The sequence below is a fragment of the Symphalangus syndactylus genome, chromosome 12 (genome assembly GCF_028878055.3).
Source record: "Symphalangus syndactylus isolate Jambi chromosome 12, NHGRI_mSymSyn1-v2.1_pri, whole genome shotgun sequence".
Lineage (NCBI taxonomy): Eukaryota > Metazoa > Chordata > Mammalia > Primates > Hylobatidae > Symphalangus > Symphalangus syndactylus.
In genome coordinates this window covers 38,489,919-38,507,225 of record NC_072441.2, presented here as the reverse complement: position 1 = coordinate 38,507,225, position 17,307 = coordinate 38,489,919, and the positions used below count along the sequence as shown (strand labels likewise).

At 37.0% G+C, this 17,307-nt stretch overlaps 2 protein-coding genes across 7 annotated transcripts in view; both read left to right on the top strand.

Annotated features, from left to right (window-relative positions):
- The window catches only part of LOC134733690 (putative uncharacterized protein encoded by LINC01555), a 56,582-nt gene that overhangs the window by 22,257 nt on the left and 17,018 nt on the right, over positions 1–17,307 (top strand). The window lies entirely within an intron of this gene.
- Positions 1–17,307, top strand: part of SSX2IP (SSX family member 2 interacting protein) — a 47,240-nt gene that overhangs the window by 22,106 nt on the left and 7,827 nt on the right. For 5 of the 6 annotated variants that reach the window (XM_063624195.1, XM_063624193.1, XM_063624196.1 and 2 more), the window contains 8 exons: positions 633–768; positions 2,656–2,731; positions 2,811–2,988; positions 6,706–6,856; positions 8,691–8,827; positions 9,169–9,342; positions 13,145–13,259; positions 14,624–14,789. In XM_063624195.1, the coding sequence (XP_063480265.1) occupies positions 633–768; positions 2,656–2,731; positions 2,811–2,988; positions 6,706–6,856; positions 8,691–8,827; positions 9,169–9,342; positions 13,145–13,259; positions 14,624–14,789 (1,133 nt within the window). The remainder of the gene's footprint in view (positions 1–632; positions 769–2,655; positions 2,732–2,810; positions 2,989–6,705; positions 6,857–8,690; positions 8,828–9,168; positions 9,343–13,144; positions 13,260–14,623; positions 14,790–17,307) is intronic. The other variant, XM_063624194.1, reaches the window with a different exon arrangement.

Below are 17,307 nucleotides of genomic sequence, written 5' to 3'. Positions count from 1 at the left end.
TTAATCCCTAGCAGGGATTGCAAATGGCTTTATAAAAGAACAGGACATACTTTATCAGGAGCTGCCTCAGAAACTGTAATAGATCTAAATTTTGAACAGCAGTGTCTGGCACATAGTAGATACTCAGCAAATATTTGGACTGGATTATTCTGCTGTTTGGACTTACTCTTATTTGAGAATTGTTTTTAATTAGAAAAACGAGCCTGCTTACCTGCTGCCATGTGTCACAGGCTTAATTCACTTTGTCACAGATTAATAAAAAGTATAAGTGATTGTAAGTCAGTAATACAAGGAGTTCACTAAAAATGATCAGATGAATTCTGTTTATCTCAGATGAAGCTTTAATCATTTTAATACTTCCATAAGAATATCTGGTTTTTAAATGATCAGAGTCTATATGTAAGGTAAAAGGTATAGGAGATAATTTAGAAAATTAGCACTTCTGGAAATTTCAGAATTAAAAAAGCTTTATGTGATTCATATAATATTTTAAAAAGTGGTTTCTACTGGTTACAAATAAGGAAGAATCATCCTAGGATTTTAAAACCTATATGGGGAGATGAATTTTAGGATTTTTCTCTTTCGAATTTGTGAATTGTAACTGGACTTATAATAGCAAATGCCTTTTTCAGGTACAAAAATTACAAAATATCATTGCAAGTCGAGCTACTCAATATAATCATGATATGAAGAGAAAAGAACGTGAATATAATAAACTGAAGGAACGTCTGCATCAACTTGTTATGAACAAGAAAGATAAGAAAATAGGTAAACAGCTGTCAAAGATCAACTAAGAGAATAAATAAGCTAATACTATGCTTAGAAATAATTGTAAAAGGATTGAACACAGTAACTCATGAAATGTTATTTTCATGCTTTATACAATTGATTTTCGGTGGTGTTTGTTTATATAAAATTTAGACAACTGATTAGTGGAAAATAAGTCATTTTGCCTTGCTTTATTTAATTGCATGTATTTTTTAACATGACCGGTGTAGAATTAATCCATAGAGGAAAACTAAGCCAGAGGACATTCTAATTTTCCATAGCAAAGAACTGATAATATTAAAAATCAGTGTCAGTTTCTGATTATCAAAAGAAGTATTTTAGAGTAAACCTCATAAAATTTTTCATCAGACCAAATCGTTAATGTCAGTTTGAGTTCCTTTAAATAAGTTTAGCTGTACATTTTTGGAGCAGCTAGTCAAAAGGATGGACTATAAAAGTTAGGCAGGTGTGTGTGTCTAAGGTATACTTTTTTTCCTAATAGTAGTCTTTTTCAAAACTTTAAGCCATTTCATCCAAATATGTGGATAATTTCTAGTAGATAGTGTAAATTAAAAAGCAAAGAAACACGAAAGTAGAGCTTTACAATACAGTTTTTCTGGCCTGGTATAAATACGAGACACAAGAAGTGTGTGTATTTATTTATTGAAGAGTGGTTTCCAAGTGACTATAGGTAGTCCTCTAACATACATTATACCGTGACACCCCTAAACTGTCTTACCTTAGATTTGAAAAACAGGCGATGAGTGTACGTTTCAGGCTGTCATGTGGTAGACTCTGCCTGCTGTCAGCAAGCAGTTTAATGTTGACTGCATCACTGTCATTCTGCAGCAGAGCTGTTGGAGGTATCTGAATACTTTATTTTTTAAATTGTTGAAAAATAGAAATGAAGATTCAGTAATGTGCAGTTAAGATTGGAAATCTTTAGGTGTCCTAAGTTAATCTTACTCATTTGGAGAATCATTAGTTTTTAAGTTTAGTTAGCCTCATGTTCATTCATGAAGGAAAAAAAATTAAAAAGCAGGATGAAATGCTGAAGTATAAAATGTAACACAGAGAAGTTTATTAAGGATTTAGTTCTAGAAACAGAGCTCTTCCATTATAGGGGTCTGGCTGTTTCCTGGTCCAATCGGAAGTGACAGTTTCATAATGATTTTAATAACTCTAAGATTACAATAATTTACTCTTATTTCCTTCTTATGCCAAATATTTCCATGTCCACCTGCAGCAGAAGATATTACTACTATCAGGGGCTTTGACTCCTTTGATGAAAATAATGATGTTAATGTTAACAGGGCATGGCAAACTTTTTCTGTGTAGATCCATATAGTAAACATTTTCAGCTTTATGGGATCTACAGCTTATTTGTTGCACCTACTTATCTCTGCCATTGTAACAGGAAAAGTAGCCATAGGCAGTATATAAACAAGTAGATGTGGCTGTGTTCCCATAAAGCTTTATTTACAAAATCAGGCAGCCAGCCTGTGGGCCATTATCAGCCAACCCTGATAATGAAATTAATAATGATAAAGTAACATTTATTAAGTACTTACTGTGCGCCAGATACTGTGTTCACTCTACTGTGTTGGGTGCTTTAACAGTTGTTTCTTTGTCTTCTCAACAACTCTTTGGTAGATACTTTTGTTATTCCCAGTGTCCAAGAAGAAAGAGGCTTAACAGTTAAATAACGTGTGGAGATCTCATTGCTTACAAGTGGTGGAACTAGAAACTCGAAAATTAGGCTGTTTAAGCCCAAATCCCAACCTATATACCAGGTCACTTTCACCACTTATGTGTATAGAGTGCATTAGAGTTTTAGATGCTTAAGCATGTATGGTAAGAATTAATTTTATGTGTTCATGTTTGTAGCTATGGACATTTTGAATTACGTCGGGAGAGCTGATGGAAAAAGAGGCTCCTGGAGGACTGGTAAAACTGAAGCCAGGTAAAGTCCAGTTTAAACTGATAAATGTGATCAGACTTCCTTCTATCCTGCATTTTCATACTGACAGTTTCTTTCTCAGGAATGAAGATGAAATGTATAAAATTCTCTTGAATGATTATGAATATCGTCAGAAACAAATCCTAATGGAAAATGCAGAACTTAAGAAGGTTCTTCAACAAATGAAAAAGGAAATGATTTCTCTTCTTTCTCCCCAAAAGAAGAAACCTAGAGAAAGAGTAGATGATAGTACAGGAACTGTAAGTGGCTCTTTCCTCTCTAATGTAGTCTTCAGATTGCTAATAAGAATAATTAAAACACGTGGTAGGCATTCTCAGTGGGGACACTATTGGTATTTTGAATAGGACACTCACTGCTATGCTACTTTCAGTTACTGTGACAACTAAAAAGACTGTTCCTATGTATTTTCAGACATTCCCTGAAAAATGCTGGAAATGATTTTCCAGGGAATTAATACATGTCAAGCACTGTAAGAAGTGCTTTATAAGCAATATCTCATTTTATAATATTCCTCATAACATATGAGATTATTTCATATATTATAATTTGATGATTTAGGTACTATAAATATTCCCATTTTATAGATAAGGAAACTAAGGCATAATACTTAGTAGCCCAGTATCACACATGACAGTGCTAGGATTTGAATCCAAGTTTCTCACTCCAAAGCTCACGATTATAACCACTATGTCAAATATCCTTTCACTGGTTGTAGTATTATGTACTCTACTTTTCCCAGAGTGAAACTTTTGTTAACTTTGGGAACCAGATAGTCAGTTTATAAATTTATTGAGTGTTCTTTATGTTCTAGTCTCTGGAAAGGCTAAAAAGATTTTGACTTTTTCCCTCAAGAAGCTCTTTTTGGGAGAGACAGACGTGGAGAAGTGATTATTACATGTGTTAGGTGCTGTAATAAGGTGGTACAATGTGCAGAACAGAATAGTTATGGCAATCAAGGCATCACAGAGAAAGTGACATTTTCACTGCTTCTTAGAAAGTATTTTTGAGGTTAAAAAAAAAAAAAAAACATGGAGAGAGCATTCCAGAGAACGGGAGTAATATATGCAGAGGTCTGAAAAAAAAATCACATAGTTCATTTTACTTAATTGCTTTACATATAAGTTAAAATCGTAGGTTTCAGCAAGTTCACATTAGTGATAAAAATCTGAAAATAATGTTGATGGAAAATACTAGTTAACAGCAAGATACCAGAACTTGTTTTTTAAACCTATATTTGAGGATTATTTATTTTGTGGTATCACAAATCAGTCCAGCTGATAAGCCCATCCCAGCACTTACCTTTTTTTCTACTTAACATTTTTTTAAAAAATATTACCTAAATACCTAAATATTCTTTTTTTTTTTTTTTTTTTAAGAGACAGAGTCTCACTCTGTTGCCAGGCTGGAGTGCAGTGGCACAATCTCGGCTCGCTGCAACCTCCGCCTCCCGAGTTCAAGTGATTCCCCTGCCTCAACCTCCTGAGTAGCTGGGACTATAGGCACCCGCCACCATGCCTGGCTAATTTTTTTTTTCTTTTTGTATTTTAGTAGAGACGGGGTTTCACCATGTTAGCCAGGATGGTCTCAATCTCCTGACCTCGTGATCCGCCCGCCTCAGCCTCCCAAAGTGCTGGGATTACAGGCGTGAGCCACTGCGTCTGGCCTTTTTGAGATGGAGTTTTCCTCTGGTTGCCCAGGCTAGAGTGCAATGGCACCATCTCACTTCACTGCGATCTGCGCCTCTCTGGTTCAAGCGATTCTCCTGCCTCAGTCTCCAGAGTAGCTGGGATTACAGGCGTGCACCACCACGCAAGGCCAATTTTGTATTTTTAGTAGAGACGGGGTTTCTCCATGTTGGTCAGGCTGGTCTCGAATTCCCGAATGTCTTTTACATTCTCCGTTTTGAGGCCTGCTTGACCTCTTACATGTAGTTAAACTTTTATCTCAAACTCTGTCACTTCTAATCAGTTCTTAACATTCACTAGTATTTCTTCAAGGTTAACATAGTGTCCGTTACTACTGCAGCGTCTTCAGTTTTTGGTCCAACCTTAACATCTCATCACCAGATTTCAGTTAGCAAAAGTATGTGGTAAGTCAGGGAGATCTTTCTCCATTAAACCCGCCTCACCCGCATTACTCAGCCAGTGGGTAGTATCCTGTGTAATTCTTTGTAATTCACATGTTTAAGTGGACAATGATCTCTTAAATATATATTCTAGGTTTAAAAGATCCATTTTTCTAGCTCCCTTTTCTCTTTAATTTTTGTAGGGAAAGATTTTTGAAGCATTATAGCAAGAGAGATAAGATGTAATGTTGGAATGCCTAGGTAGCATCGACGTTTCATTGATTATTTGACCTACTTACTTGTAAAATATATACCAAAATTCAGGTAAAATGAGTTTGTTGTTTTGTTTTCTGGTTTTTTAGAGGCAGGGTCTTGTTCCCCAGGCTGGTCTCGAGCTCCTGGGCTTAAGCAGTCATCCCACCTTGGCCTCACAAAGTGTTGGAATTACAAGCGTGAGCCACTGTGCCCAGCCGAATTTTTTATTTTCATTTTGTGGTTACACAGTTCTGTTCAGTCTGAGAAATGTGCAATAATTATTCTTTTTTTTTTTTTTTTTGAGACGGAGTCTCGCTCTGTTGCCAGGCTGGAGTGCTGTGGTGACATCTCAGCTCTCTGCAACCTCCGCCTCCTGGGTTCAAGCAATTCTCCTGCCTCAGCCTCCTGAGTAGCTGGAACTACAGGCATGCACCACCACGCCCGGCTAATTTTTGTATTTTTAGTAGAGATGGGGTTTCACCATGTTGGCCAGGATGGTCTCTATCTCTTGACCTCGTGATCCACCCACCTCAGCCTCCCAAAGTGCTGGGATTACATACAGGCGTGAGCCACCGTGCCCAGCCAATAATTTTTCTAACAGATTGGTAGTATTCTAATAGGCTTTAAAATGTTCAGAAGAGAAGTTGTGCTTCCTTGGAAGAGTTACTGGCAAGTAGCTTTTGAGGATTGGCAGGGGCTAGAATCACCATGAGCCGGATCCTGGGCCATTCCCCTGTCTGCTCCGTCTCAGAGACTCTGACCTCTGCTAGCCCATTGCTGACCTCAACTACTGATAGAATTCTTCAGACTCAGTCGCTCCCTCATCCTGCTGATCTGCATGTACGAGCAGTCGAATCATCCCTTCTTTCTTTTCATCTTTTATCTTCCTTTTTTCCCCAGCAAGATTTTTATTGTTCAAATTAGTGAAGTATATCTCTCTACCTTCCTGAATATTAATGACAAATTAGAACTACTTTATGTAGATGTGGGTTATTATGACATATTTCCATTTTAGTATTGTTTTCCCATATTCTTTATCCTGCTTTGATTCTGTATGATCATATATCAGTAAAGTTTGCTACTTCTTTATGATTTCATGTTTTGGCAGAATACAAAGAAAAGTATCTTCAGTTGTATAAAAAAGTATATGAGGAAAATAGAATTAACAGTTGCTTTTATTAAATACTTCAGAGATTATTTCACAAGTGCATTTCTTTAAGCAGCCTAGGATTGGAAACAAGCTGATCTGATGTCAAATATCAGTTCTACCTCTTAGTTGCAATGCTGCTTCTCTAAGCCTCGGTTTTCCCACATTGTAATGAGCTGAGGGTTAAATAACATGTGAAAACATCCAACACATTAGACAGGTAGTGATATCTCCTTCTCAGACAGCTTCATGACTCTTGTCATTAACTGTATTTGGATTCAAATTCAGGTTTAGAGAGAGCTGAATTTAGGAGTCTCATCATTTTTTTTTTTTTCAAGACATTTAAATACTGGGTCATATATGCATAAGACACAGCACAGAAATTATTTTGATGCGGCTCCCTCTGGCAATCAAACTGAAGACTACCTGCGTGAGCATCTAAATCCATTGTAAGGTACTAGCCTTTCCTCTTCATCTCTCCACTTGTAGGTTATTTCTGATGTGGAAGAAGATGCCGGGGAACTAAGCAGAGAGAGTATGTGGGACCTTTCCTGTGAAACTGTGAGAGAGCAGCTTACAAACAGCATCAGAAAACAGTGGAGAATTTTGAAAAGTCATGTAGAAAAACTTGATAACCAAGGTAACCACTGCTTCTATGCATGTAAAGTGAGTTGTGACATTTGGTAAGGTGTTGATTTTTAGTCACTTAGCAAGCCACATTATAGGCTCAGAGCTAAAGTACTATACTTCAGTTTGGTGGTTAGCAAGATTTTGCATACATTTATTTTTTCATTTTATTTTATTTTATTTTACTTTTTGAGACAGAACCTTGCTTGGTCACCCAGGCTGGAGTGTAGTGGTGCGATCTTGGCTCACTGTAACCTCCGCCTCCTAGGTTCAAGTTATTTCTCCTGCCTCAGCCTCCTGAGTAGCTAGGACTATAGGTGCGCATCACAGCCAGCTAATTTTTTGGTATGTTTTTAGTAGAGATGGGGTTTTGCTGTGTTGGCCAGGCTTATCTCGAACTCCTGGCCTCAAGTGATTCACCTGCCTTGGCCTCCCCAGAGTGTCTGGATTACAGGTGTGAGCCACAGTGCACAGCCGAGATTTTACATACATTTATATGTGAGGTTTGAACTTCACTGAGAAAAATACACTTTGGTCTCAGAGTGAATGTTTGAAAAGAGGACATCATGTATCCATATGCCCTGGATGCAGTATACAGTCGAATAAAGATAACTGAGTCGGGATAAAAGACTACACATTGGGTATAGTGTACACTGCTTGGGTGATGCGTGCACCAAAATCTCAGAAATCACCACTAAAGATCTTATTCATGTAACCAAACACCACCTGTTCCCCCGCCCCCAAAAAAAGAGAAAACTGAGTCTCTTTTACTGACTGTCAGAAATCAAGAAATATTTATCATAATATAGATAGGAACCTTTTGCTTATTTCTAGATGCTTGCAGATTACTATGTTCCTAGTAATTCACTTAAAATTATTTTTAAAATAATAGATGTTTAATGCAGAATATTAATTTGGAAGTATGTAAAGTAGAATATCCAGGTCTCCATTCCATACATATAACACTTAACAGTTTGGTGCATATTTTTCTATGCTTTCCTCTATGGATTTGAAAGATACTTATTTTTTTTTTTTTAATTTTAAAAATTGAATATTACCTGTATTTTTCTTTAGTGTGCTTTTTTCACTTAACTATTACCCTTATATATAGCTCTACATTGATGAATATATTCTTAATATTTTCTACTTGGTAAAGTTTGAATGCTTTTAAATTAGGAAAATGAAGATTTCTGCTCAGTAAATGAAGTCTATTTAAAGAAAAATTTAAATTGTCAAAATGTGAACTAAGTGCCATTGTGTTAAGTATTAGTAAAGAGCAATCAGCAAAATTATTATTACAGCACCAAAATGAATATACACGAGATTTTGTTCATTTGAGTCAATGCTGTCTATTAGCAAATAGCAAGTATGTTTGGACTTCGTATTTGTTGAATTTAATATTTGAGAGCAAGATTTGTGACACTTCATTGATCTTTGAAGCAGTGTCAACAAAAACATGATTTTATTTTTCTCTTCTCTGAATATGGCCACTTTGTCTGTTTTGAATTAGGACATAATCTTGAATAAATATGGATTACAAATTGTTGGCAATAGAGCTCTGTTTGTAAGCATATCATTTAGTCTTAAAATTGTACAAATGTATAATTATCATGAACTCCTGTAGTTGCTTTGCTTCTTAAACATTTTTTATAATGTTAAAATAGTATAAATTTAATTTTGTTATAGCTTATGAAATTTTAAAAAGTCAAAGGACATAACTACTTTTTAGAAAACCTATAAAATTCTAGAAAAAAGTTCTGAGAGCCCTTGTTTTAAAGATAGGTGCAAAACACTGTAAACTAAGTGGTGGCTATAAGACCTATGTCAACTTACGGATTTTGTCTTAGTTTCAAAGGTACACCTGGAAGGTTTTAACGATGAAGATGTAATCTCACGACAAGACCATGAACAAGAAACTGAAAAACTTGAGTTAGAAATTCAGCAGTGTAAAGAAATGATTAAAACTCAGCAACAGCTTTTACAGGTGAATATAAATTACCTTTTAAAGCTGTTCTCTATGAAAAGCCAGAATTGTGCTGAACCTTACCAGATTTCTATTCCTTTTTTCATAAGGCCCTGGTATTTGACAGTTTTCTAGTGTGTGTTCCCTGCTAACAGATACATTGTATCCCACTCCTTAAATAGTCCATACTTTGCTAGTTGGGGTAATAGCTTTTGGGAAATGAGAATTCTCATTTGACTTTTTGATTCTTAACAATTTCTATTCCTGCCCTGAAGTTTGACCAGCCTTCCCTGGCTTTCATTTCAACTTGTTGGAGTGTTGCAGGGTCCCTCAGGAACTTACTATGTTTTAAATTTTAATAGCAGCAGCTCGCTACTGCATGTGATGATGATACCACTTCACTATTACGAGACTGTTATTTGTTGGAGGAAAAGGAACGCCTCAAAGAAGAATGGACCCTTTTTAAAGAGCAGAAAAAGAATTTTGAGAGAGAGAGACGAAGCTTTACAGAAGCCGCTATTCGCCTGGGATTGGAGGTATTTTAAACAATTGTAGTGCTTTTGAAAATACTAGGGGTGGGTGGGCCTCAGTAGAATGCTTCTAAGGTCTCCTTTTGTTTCTTGCTATTTACTTATTTTCTAAAATATTTACTGGTGATCTCATAAATAATTTGAAATGAAAGGGAGGCTGAGCATATAGAATGGGATCATTTCCCCTTACCAGATTTGAGAATTGAACTTAAAAAAAAAAAAAAAAAAAAAAACACTGTAAGCATTTATTACTGCTTTCAGATTGGCTTTCTCCTAAGTGTTTTACACAAGAAATCTCTTGGGTATCCATCATTCATCCACTGTCAGTAGGTGTGGTGTCAGAAGACAGTGCAACCAAGACTACATTTGCTGTTTAAAAAGGAAGTATAATAAAAACATGAAGTTCTCTTCTCCCCAATCCATCATTGTTATATATATGCTCTACAGCTTCTTTTTTTTTTACTTATGTCGTCTACATATTCCCCCTTCAAAAACTGTAGCAGTAATGTCCTGAACATGGTTAAAAAAAAGAAATCAACAAAACTCATAAAAAAAGCTACAAAGTAAGAAAGTATCCTCCTTTCTCATCCCCAGTTTCATTCCTGAGAGGTAACTGCTGTTAAAAGTATCTGTTGGAAATTCTTCTAGGAAGTACTGTTTTAACTTTTAATGTATTTCAAGTTTTCTTATTTATCAGTTTATTGATTCCCTGCTATGAAAGATAAGGAATTCTGTGTCCTTATTGTACCTCCTACCTACACCCTTCCTCATTCACATCTCATGTTTTCATAATATTGTTCCTCTTGTTCTTCTGCTTGCCTGTTTTTTTTGCTTTAAGGAAATAATAAAAAGCTTCCATTTCATGGTGGTTCAACTTCAATCAGTATCAGTTCATCCCTGCAGTGAAAGCTGAGGACTTTCTTGTAGTTACCCTTGTTGTACCTCTCTTGCTTTACTACTTTGCAATTTTTGTGATATTATTTTTCGTTGTGATCACATTCATAGTTTGTCCTCTAATACAATCCAGATATAAGTACTTTGTCTAAACTTGAGACTTAAAAGTTGGAAAACCAGCAAAGAAAATTGATAAGATTACAATTATGTAAATATTATTCTATAACCAAATATGTTTGGACACAGAAAATATTCTGTATTATTAAGACTTTGCCACCCAGAGAATCTATCTAGTGAATTCTTTGACTTTCTCTGTAGCTTCCTTTGTGATTTCCTGAATCAGATTCAGCTGCCATGTTTCTTATATCTCATGTTACTTTCTTTCTTGGGTTCTATTCAATTTGCTGTATTACCTTCTTGAGTAATTTTTTTTTATAAATGTGCTTGAGCTATAAACATTCTGAATTCTGGAATAGTCAAAAATATATTCATACTTGATTGGTTTGGCTGGGTATAGAATTTAGATTCCAATTTTTTTTCCCTCAAAACTTTGAATTATTCCATTTCTCCTAGTGTTTAGTTTTACTGATGAGAAGCCTGATTGTAATATACCTGTGTTACTTTGTAGATAACTGTGTTTTGTTTTCCGTCTCCCTCTGTGGAAGCTTTGGTATTTTCTTAAAGTTTGGAAATTTTACCAGGATATGTCTAGAGAGTTCTTTCATCCTAAAGACTCTGTATTTCTTTAATTTAGGAAAATTTTCTTCTTTATTTTTTCCTTCTTTGACTTCTCTGTGTTCTGGAACTTTTGTTAGACACACATTTGGCCTTCTGAATATATATCTACAGGTTGACTTTTGTTCTCAATTCTGGGATATTCTCTTACCTTTATCTTAGAGATCATGAAACTGGCCTTGCAGGGTCAGTTTTATTATTTGCTTTAGCCACTGAGTTTTTGTTTCAGAATTTATCTTTAAAATTTTCTAATGTCCTAATTTTTGCTTTTCTTTATATAGCATGATGATATTTTACAGATGTTTATTAATCTATCTGATAATATGTGTTACATTTTTTAAAAAGATTTCTTTCATCTCTTGAATTATCTGTTATCCATGGTCAGTTTTCTATTTATCTCGACCTTTTTTCTATATTAGTTTTCTCGAATGTTTGGTGATGCATGATCTGTATCAGTATTTATGAATGAAAGACTGTGTGTTGCTTGTTTTAAGCAGCTGACTGGATTTCGTCAGTTCACAATGTGAACGTCTGTTTCATCGGTAGCTATGTTCAGGGAACATTTGCACCAGCATTGTCTCCTACCTGTTTCCGAGCCTGTATCCCCCACATCACTCCAAGAGATACTCTTGCTACTTTGCATATTGCTCCCAGTTGCCAGATGCCTTTCCCTGCATGAGAATCTTTCTCCATCTGGTCACTAGGACAGTGGGCATAGTGAGGGATGGGAGGGAAGCATGCAAGACCTGAGGGCTGATGGAGAATTTGGTTTAGGATTCATCAGCTGTTCAGAAAGGGGAGGTTTGACATAATTTGCCTATGCCCTCTTGTGGTTTAGTGATGGTGGCTACCAGTACTAGTAGATGGCTAGAGGATGAGAGAAATGCTTGATGAAGTCATAGGTTCTTTTTTTCAAGTGACTAATTTACAATATAGATCGTTTTTCTTTTATTTGTAATTTTATAATGTTTTGTATGTTCAAAAGTTATGCTAATCTGTTCCATTTTTTGCTTTATTTGAACTTAATATGAAGACAGTGATGGTTGGTTTATTGGGTGAAACAGATGAATTTCTATTTTTTAAATGTAATTTTTTCTTAAGTGAAATTTTTCTTAGTTTTTTTTGTTTTGTTTTGCTTTTTTTTTTTGAGATGGAGTCTTGCTGTGTTGCCCAGGCTGGAGTGCAGTGGCGTGATCTCGGCTCACTGCAAGCTCTGCCTCCTGGGTTCATGCCATTCTCCTGCCTCAGCCTCCTGAGTAGCTGGGACTACAGGCACCTGCCACCACACCTGGCTAATTTTTTTTTATTTTTTTTTATTTTTAGTAGAGATGGGGTTTCACCGTGTTAGCCAGGATGGTCTTGATCGCCTGACCTCGTGATCCACCTGCCTCAGCCTCCCAAAGTGCTGGGATTACAGGCATGAGCCACCGCGCCTGGCCTTGTTTTGCTTTTTGAGTTGGAGCCTCGCTCTGTCACCCAGGCAGGAGTGCAGGGGTGCGATATCAGCTCACTGCAACCCCTGCCGCCTGGGTTCAAGCGATTCTCCTGCCTCAGCCTCCTGAGTAGCTGAGATTACAGGCGCGCACCACCATGCCCGGCTAAATTTTGTATTTTTAGTAGAGATGGGGCTTCACCATGTTGGCCAGGCTGATCTCAAACTCCTGACCTTGTGATCTGCCCACCTTGTCCTCCCAAAATGCTGGGATTACAGGCATGAGCCACTGCGCCCGGCTTTTTTTTTTTTTTTTTTTTTTTTTTTTTGAGATGCAGTCTTGCCGTGTCACCTAGGCTGGGTGGTGCTATCTCGGCTCACTTCAGCTTCAACTTCCCAGGCTCTAGCCATCCTCCCTCCCCAGCCTCCCAAGTAGCTGAGACTGTAGTCCTGTGCCACCATGCCCAGCTAATGTTTGTATTTTGTGTAGAGACAGGGTTTGCCATGTTGCCTAGGCTGATCTGGAACTCCTCAGCTCAAGTGCTCCACCAACCCTCAGCCTCCCAAAATACTGGGATTACAGACGAGTGCAGAAATTATTCTTAGTTTTTTAGGTTAACTCATTTGACGTAAGAAGTACGAATAGATAGCCAGACAGCAAACAAAGATAGCTAGAGCAATCATGTGAAATGGCAACTGTGTGGATGTTGAAATATTGATCATTATTTCTTTGGTTGTTTATGGTAGAGAAAGGCATTTGAAGAAGAAAGAGCCAGTTGGTTAAAGCAGCAGTTTTTAAATATGACTACCTTTGACCACCAGAACTCAGAAAATGTGAAACTTTTCAGTGCCTTCTCAGGAAGTGAGTACTTTATAAACTCTTTAATTTGAACATGCATATAAATAAAATTATTTACATATTACAAAATACATATTATTAATACAAGACTTTGGAAATCACCAATTAGAGCTCTCTAATTATAACTAAAAGTTAACTTTTTTTTTGTTTGTTTTTGAGACGGAGTCTTGCTGTGTCGCCCAGGTTGGAGTGCAGTGAGTGACGTGACCTTGGCTCACTGCAACCTCTGCCTCCTGGCTTCACGCAATTATCTTGTCTCAGCCTCCTGAGTAGCTGGGATTACAGGCATGTGCCACCACGCCTGGCTAATTTTTGTATTTTTAGTAGAGACGGGTTTTTACCATATTGGCCAGGCTGGTCTTGAACTCCTGACCTCAGGTGATCCACCCATCTCAGCCTCCCAAAGTGCCGGGATTATAGGCATGAGCCACTGCGCTTGGCCTAAAAATCAACTTTAATATTTTATTTACTGTAGTCAAAGTGAGGATGAGAGGGGGACTGTGCATACCCAAAGTAACTTTTGTTGTGAGTTTGTAATAATGTGAAGTTTTTGAAAATTTACATCGAGAATTTTTTTTCAAGATGTAGTCTTGCTCTGTCACCCAGGCTGGAGTGCATCTCGGCTCTCTGCAGCCTCAGCGTCCTGGGCTCAGGCAATCCTCCTTGCCTCAGCCTCCTGAGTAGCTGAGACTATAGGCACACACCACCGTACCCAGATAATTTTAAAAACTTTTTTGTAGAGACAAGCCCTCACTATACTACCCAGGCTGGTCTCAAGCTCCTGGCTTAAGCAGTCATTCCGCCTCACCTTCCCAAAGTGCTAGGATTACAGGTGTGAGCCACCCCATCCAGCCTAGAAATATTTTTAAAACTAGATCCTTTTGGCCGGGCACGGTGGCTCACGCCTGTAATCCCAGCACTTTGGGAGGCCGAGGCAGGTGGATCACGAAGTCAGGAGATCGAGACCATCCTGGCTAACACAGTGAAACCCTGTCTGTACTAAAAATACAAAAAAATTAGCCAGGCATGGCGGTGGGCCCCTGTAGTCCCAGCTACTCGGGAGGCTGAGGAAGGAGAATGGCGTGAACCCAGGAGGTGGAGCTTGCAGTGAGGCAAGGTCGCGCCACTGCACTCCAGCCTGGGTGACAGAGCAAGACTCCATCTCAAAAAAAAAAAAAAAAAAAAAGATCCTTTTAAACATGTGTGGACTATGCAACAAAGATAGCAAGATTAATTATATTAATTTGAATTTGTTCCATCTCTTACCTCACTCAGAACTGCAGATGAATCATCCTGATGATTTACCTTCACTATATTTAATGCCTCACCATATGTACTGCCTTTTTCCCTTCCTTGTTTTACAACAGGTTCTGATTGGGACAATCTTATAGTGCACTCGAGGCAACCGCAAAAGAAGCCTCACAGTGTGTCTAATGGGTCTCCAGTTTGCATGTCTAAACTTACTAAATCTCTTCCTGCTTCACCTTCCACTACAGACTTTTGCCAGACACGTTCCTGCGTATCTGAACATAGGTATTTGTCTATAGGTGATCTTTTCACGTATTTCTAAAAATTGCTAAAGTTGCACTGCTAAGGGGAAGGTGGCATGTCTGTAGTATTAGCAACAATAGAGATTTTGGAGAGGAATTTAGTAGATGATTTATTCATTCTACAAATATTGAGTGTCCAGTGTATACAGACACTGTGCTAGATGCTGGAAATACAATAGTGAACAAGTAGATCTGTTCCTTGTCTTCTTGGAGGTAAATCATATGATGTGTGTCTTTTTATTTCACATTTAAGATACAATTTAGAATGTAGTCTTAATTATAGGAGTTAATATTTTAAGCACTTTAATTGTGTTAAATAGAAGGATATTGTTTTGACAGTTTTTGTAGAGTATATATCTTAACGTTTTTTTCCGGCATGCCCATTTTATTGTTGTTGAAGGGCAGAGAACTGAGAAAAGCCTGTACCTGTTGAGTGAAAAAGATTTGTGCCCAAGGATGACAGTGTAAAAAAACATGGCTCTCCACCCTGGGAAACCCATATGTTGCTCTTAATTGCTACATTTTGGTATTTTCCTGTATCTCAAGTTATTATATCATTTTCTAAGATAAGATCAATACTCTGCTTCAGTGCCAATTCCAAGACTAGTTTTAAACGCAGCAGAGGAGGCAGGTAGAACATTCCTAGTAAGACAGAGAGGAATAGAAAAGATCAGAGGGGTAAGTTGGAAAGTATGGTGGTAATCTCTTTGCTCTTAATTAAAAGTAGGAGACAATGGCCTTGGGAAACAGTCAGAGCTGAAGCAAACTCGGCCTGTGTTAGAGACTGGAGTGGAACTAAGTGTGGAAGAAGCCAGCTGGCCCTTGGGCCAAGAATTATGAAATAGATGGAGTTTAAAACAAGAAAGGAGGCTTTTAAAAGAAGGAGGAGAACAAGTTGTAGTTGACTTTTAAGAGGTGGGGGGATTAGGACTCCAAGTAAATGTTAGAGGGGATGAAAAAGAGCTAGATAAGAGCACGTCAGCCAAGTTTAGGGACCCTGAGGTGGGACACACCTCATACATTTGCAGTGGTGACCAACACCTAGAGGTGTGAGATGAGGATGGAGAGATGTAAAAGTTCAAATATACAGAGAGGATAACATCATGAACCCATATGTACCTATGACTCAGGTTCAGCAGTTATTAACTCATGATCAATATTGTCCTACTCTGCTTGCTCTCTCCACCCCAGCCCCAACCCATCTGGGATTTCATTTACAGAATATTTTAGTGTGCATTTATAGGTCAAATATTGTTCTAAGGGGAATAGAAAAAACATTAGTTTTAAGCAAGAGAGTGAAAAAAAGTCTTAAGTTTTAAAAAGATTACTGTTTTATACTATTGAAAACAGATTGTAGGATTCCGTAATATAAACCAGGAAATCCAGTTAGGAGGCACTATTGGAGTGGAAACGAAAGACGATGGTAATTGAACTAGGGTCATAATGTGAAGGAAGGAATGCTTGGATTTGGGATCTATTTTGAAGTTAGACCAGTAGATGAGTTTAATATGGGAAGTGAAAGTTTATTTATTTTACAATCAAAAGATAATGTGTAAGCTTATAGTATTTTCTTACATAGAATATTATTCAGACTTCCAAATTTGACCAATCAGAACTATCTGTATAGATATAGATGCAAATTCTAGCCACCATTCACAAATAATGCATTTTATATCTAAGAGATAGCATAACATAGTTATCTCAATTGTTTTTATATATTTTAAATATTTAGCTTTTTACATCATTGTTTTTAGTTGTGAAATATTTGACATAAATATTTCTTGAAGACATTGTTTTATGTTTAATAAAGTTCAGCATTTAGTACCTGAATCATAGGGTGTTGCAAGTTAAATGTTAATATATGTAAAGCACTTAAAAACATTTAGTGACAGACTATAAAAATAAAAATATATGTAAACAAATATAAACATGCTTTTTGTTTCTGAGTGCTCCACTAAACAACATCAGTGGCATAGAAACAATTTTGGAGCTTAAAGGAATTCAAGGTATTCATTGTTAACTAGCCTCTAAGAATAAAACAAACAGAAAAAAGTTTTATAACTAATAGAGAAGCTGTGCATCCTGACTTGGTTCTTCACATTTTAAATTATTTGATAAACTTGGTTCTCTTGCTCCTGAAGCATTTTGGATCTCGGTTTATATTAATATTACAACAAAATAATTAGGAGTATTTGTAGCTGATTTCTACAACATCCTCATTGTTCCTTCACTGTAGAATGGAATTTTACATAAAGGCTGTGCCTTCACTGTAGAATGGAATTTTATATAAAGGCTGTGCCTTAGATTCCAGGCAAGGAGACTTGTGCATAAGTTACTTAAAAAACTTAGTTTGATCATTTGTACAGGGATTCTGATGACCGAATTACTATAAGTGTTGGTAAATAAATTTATAGTAATTTGGTCATCAGAATCCCTTGTACAAATGATTAAACTAGGCATGCACTACTACTCCCAGCTAATTTTTTGTAGAAACAGGGTTT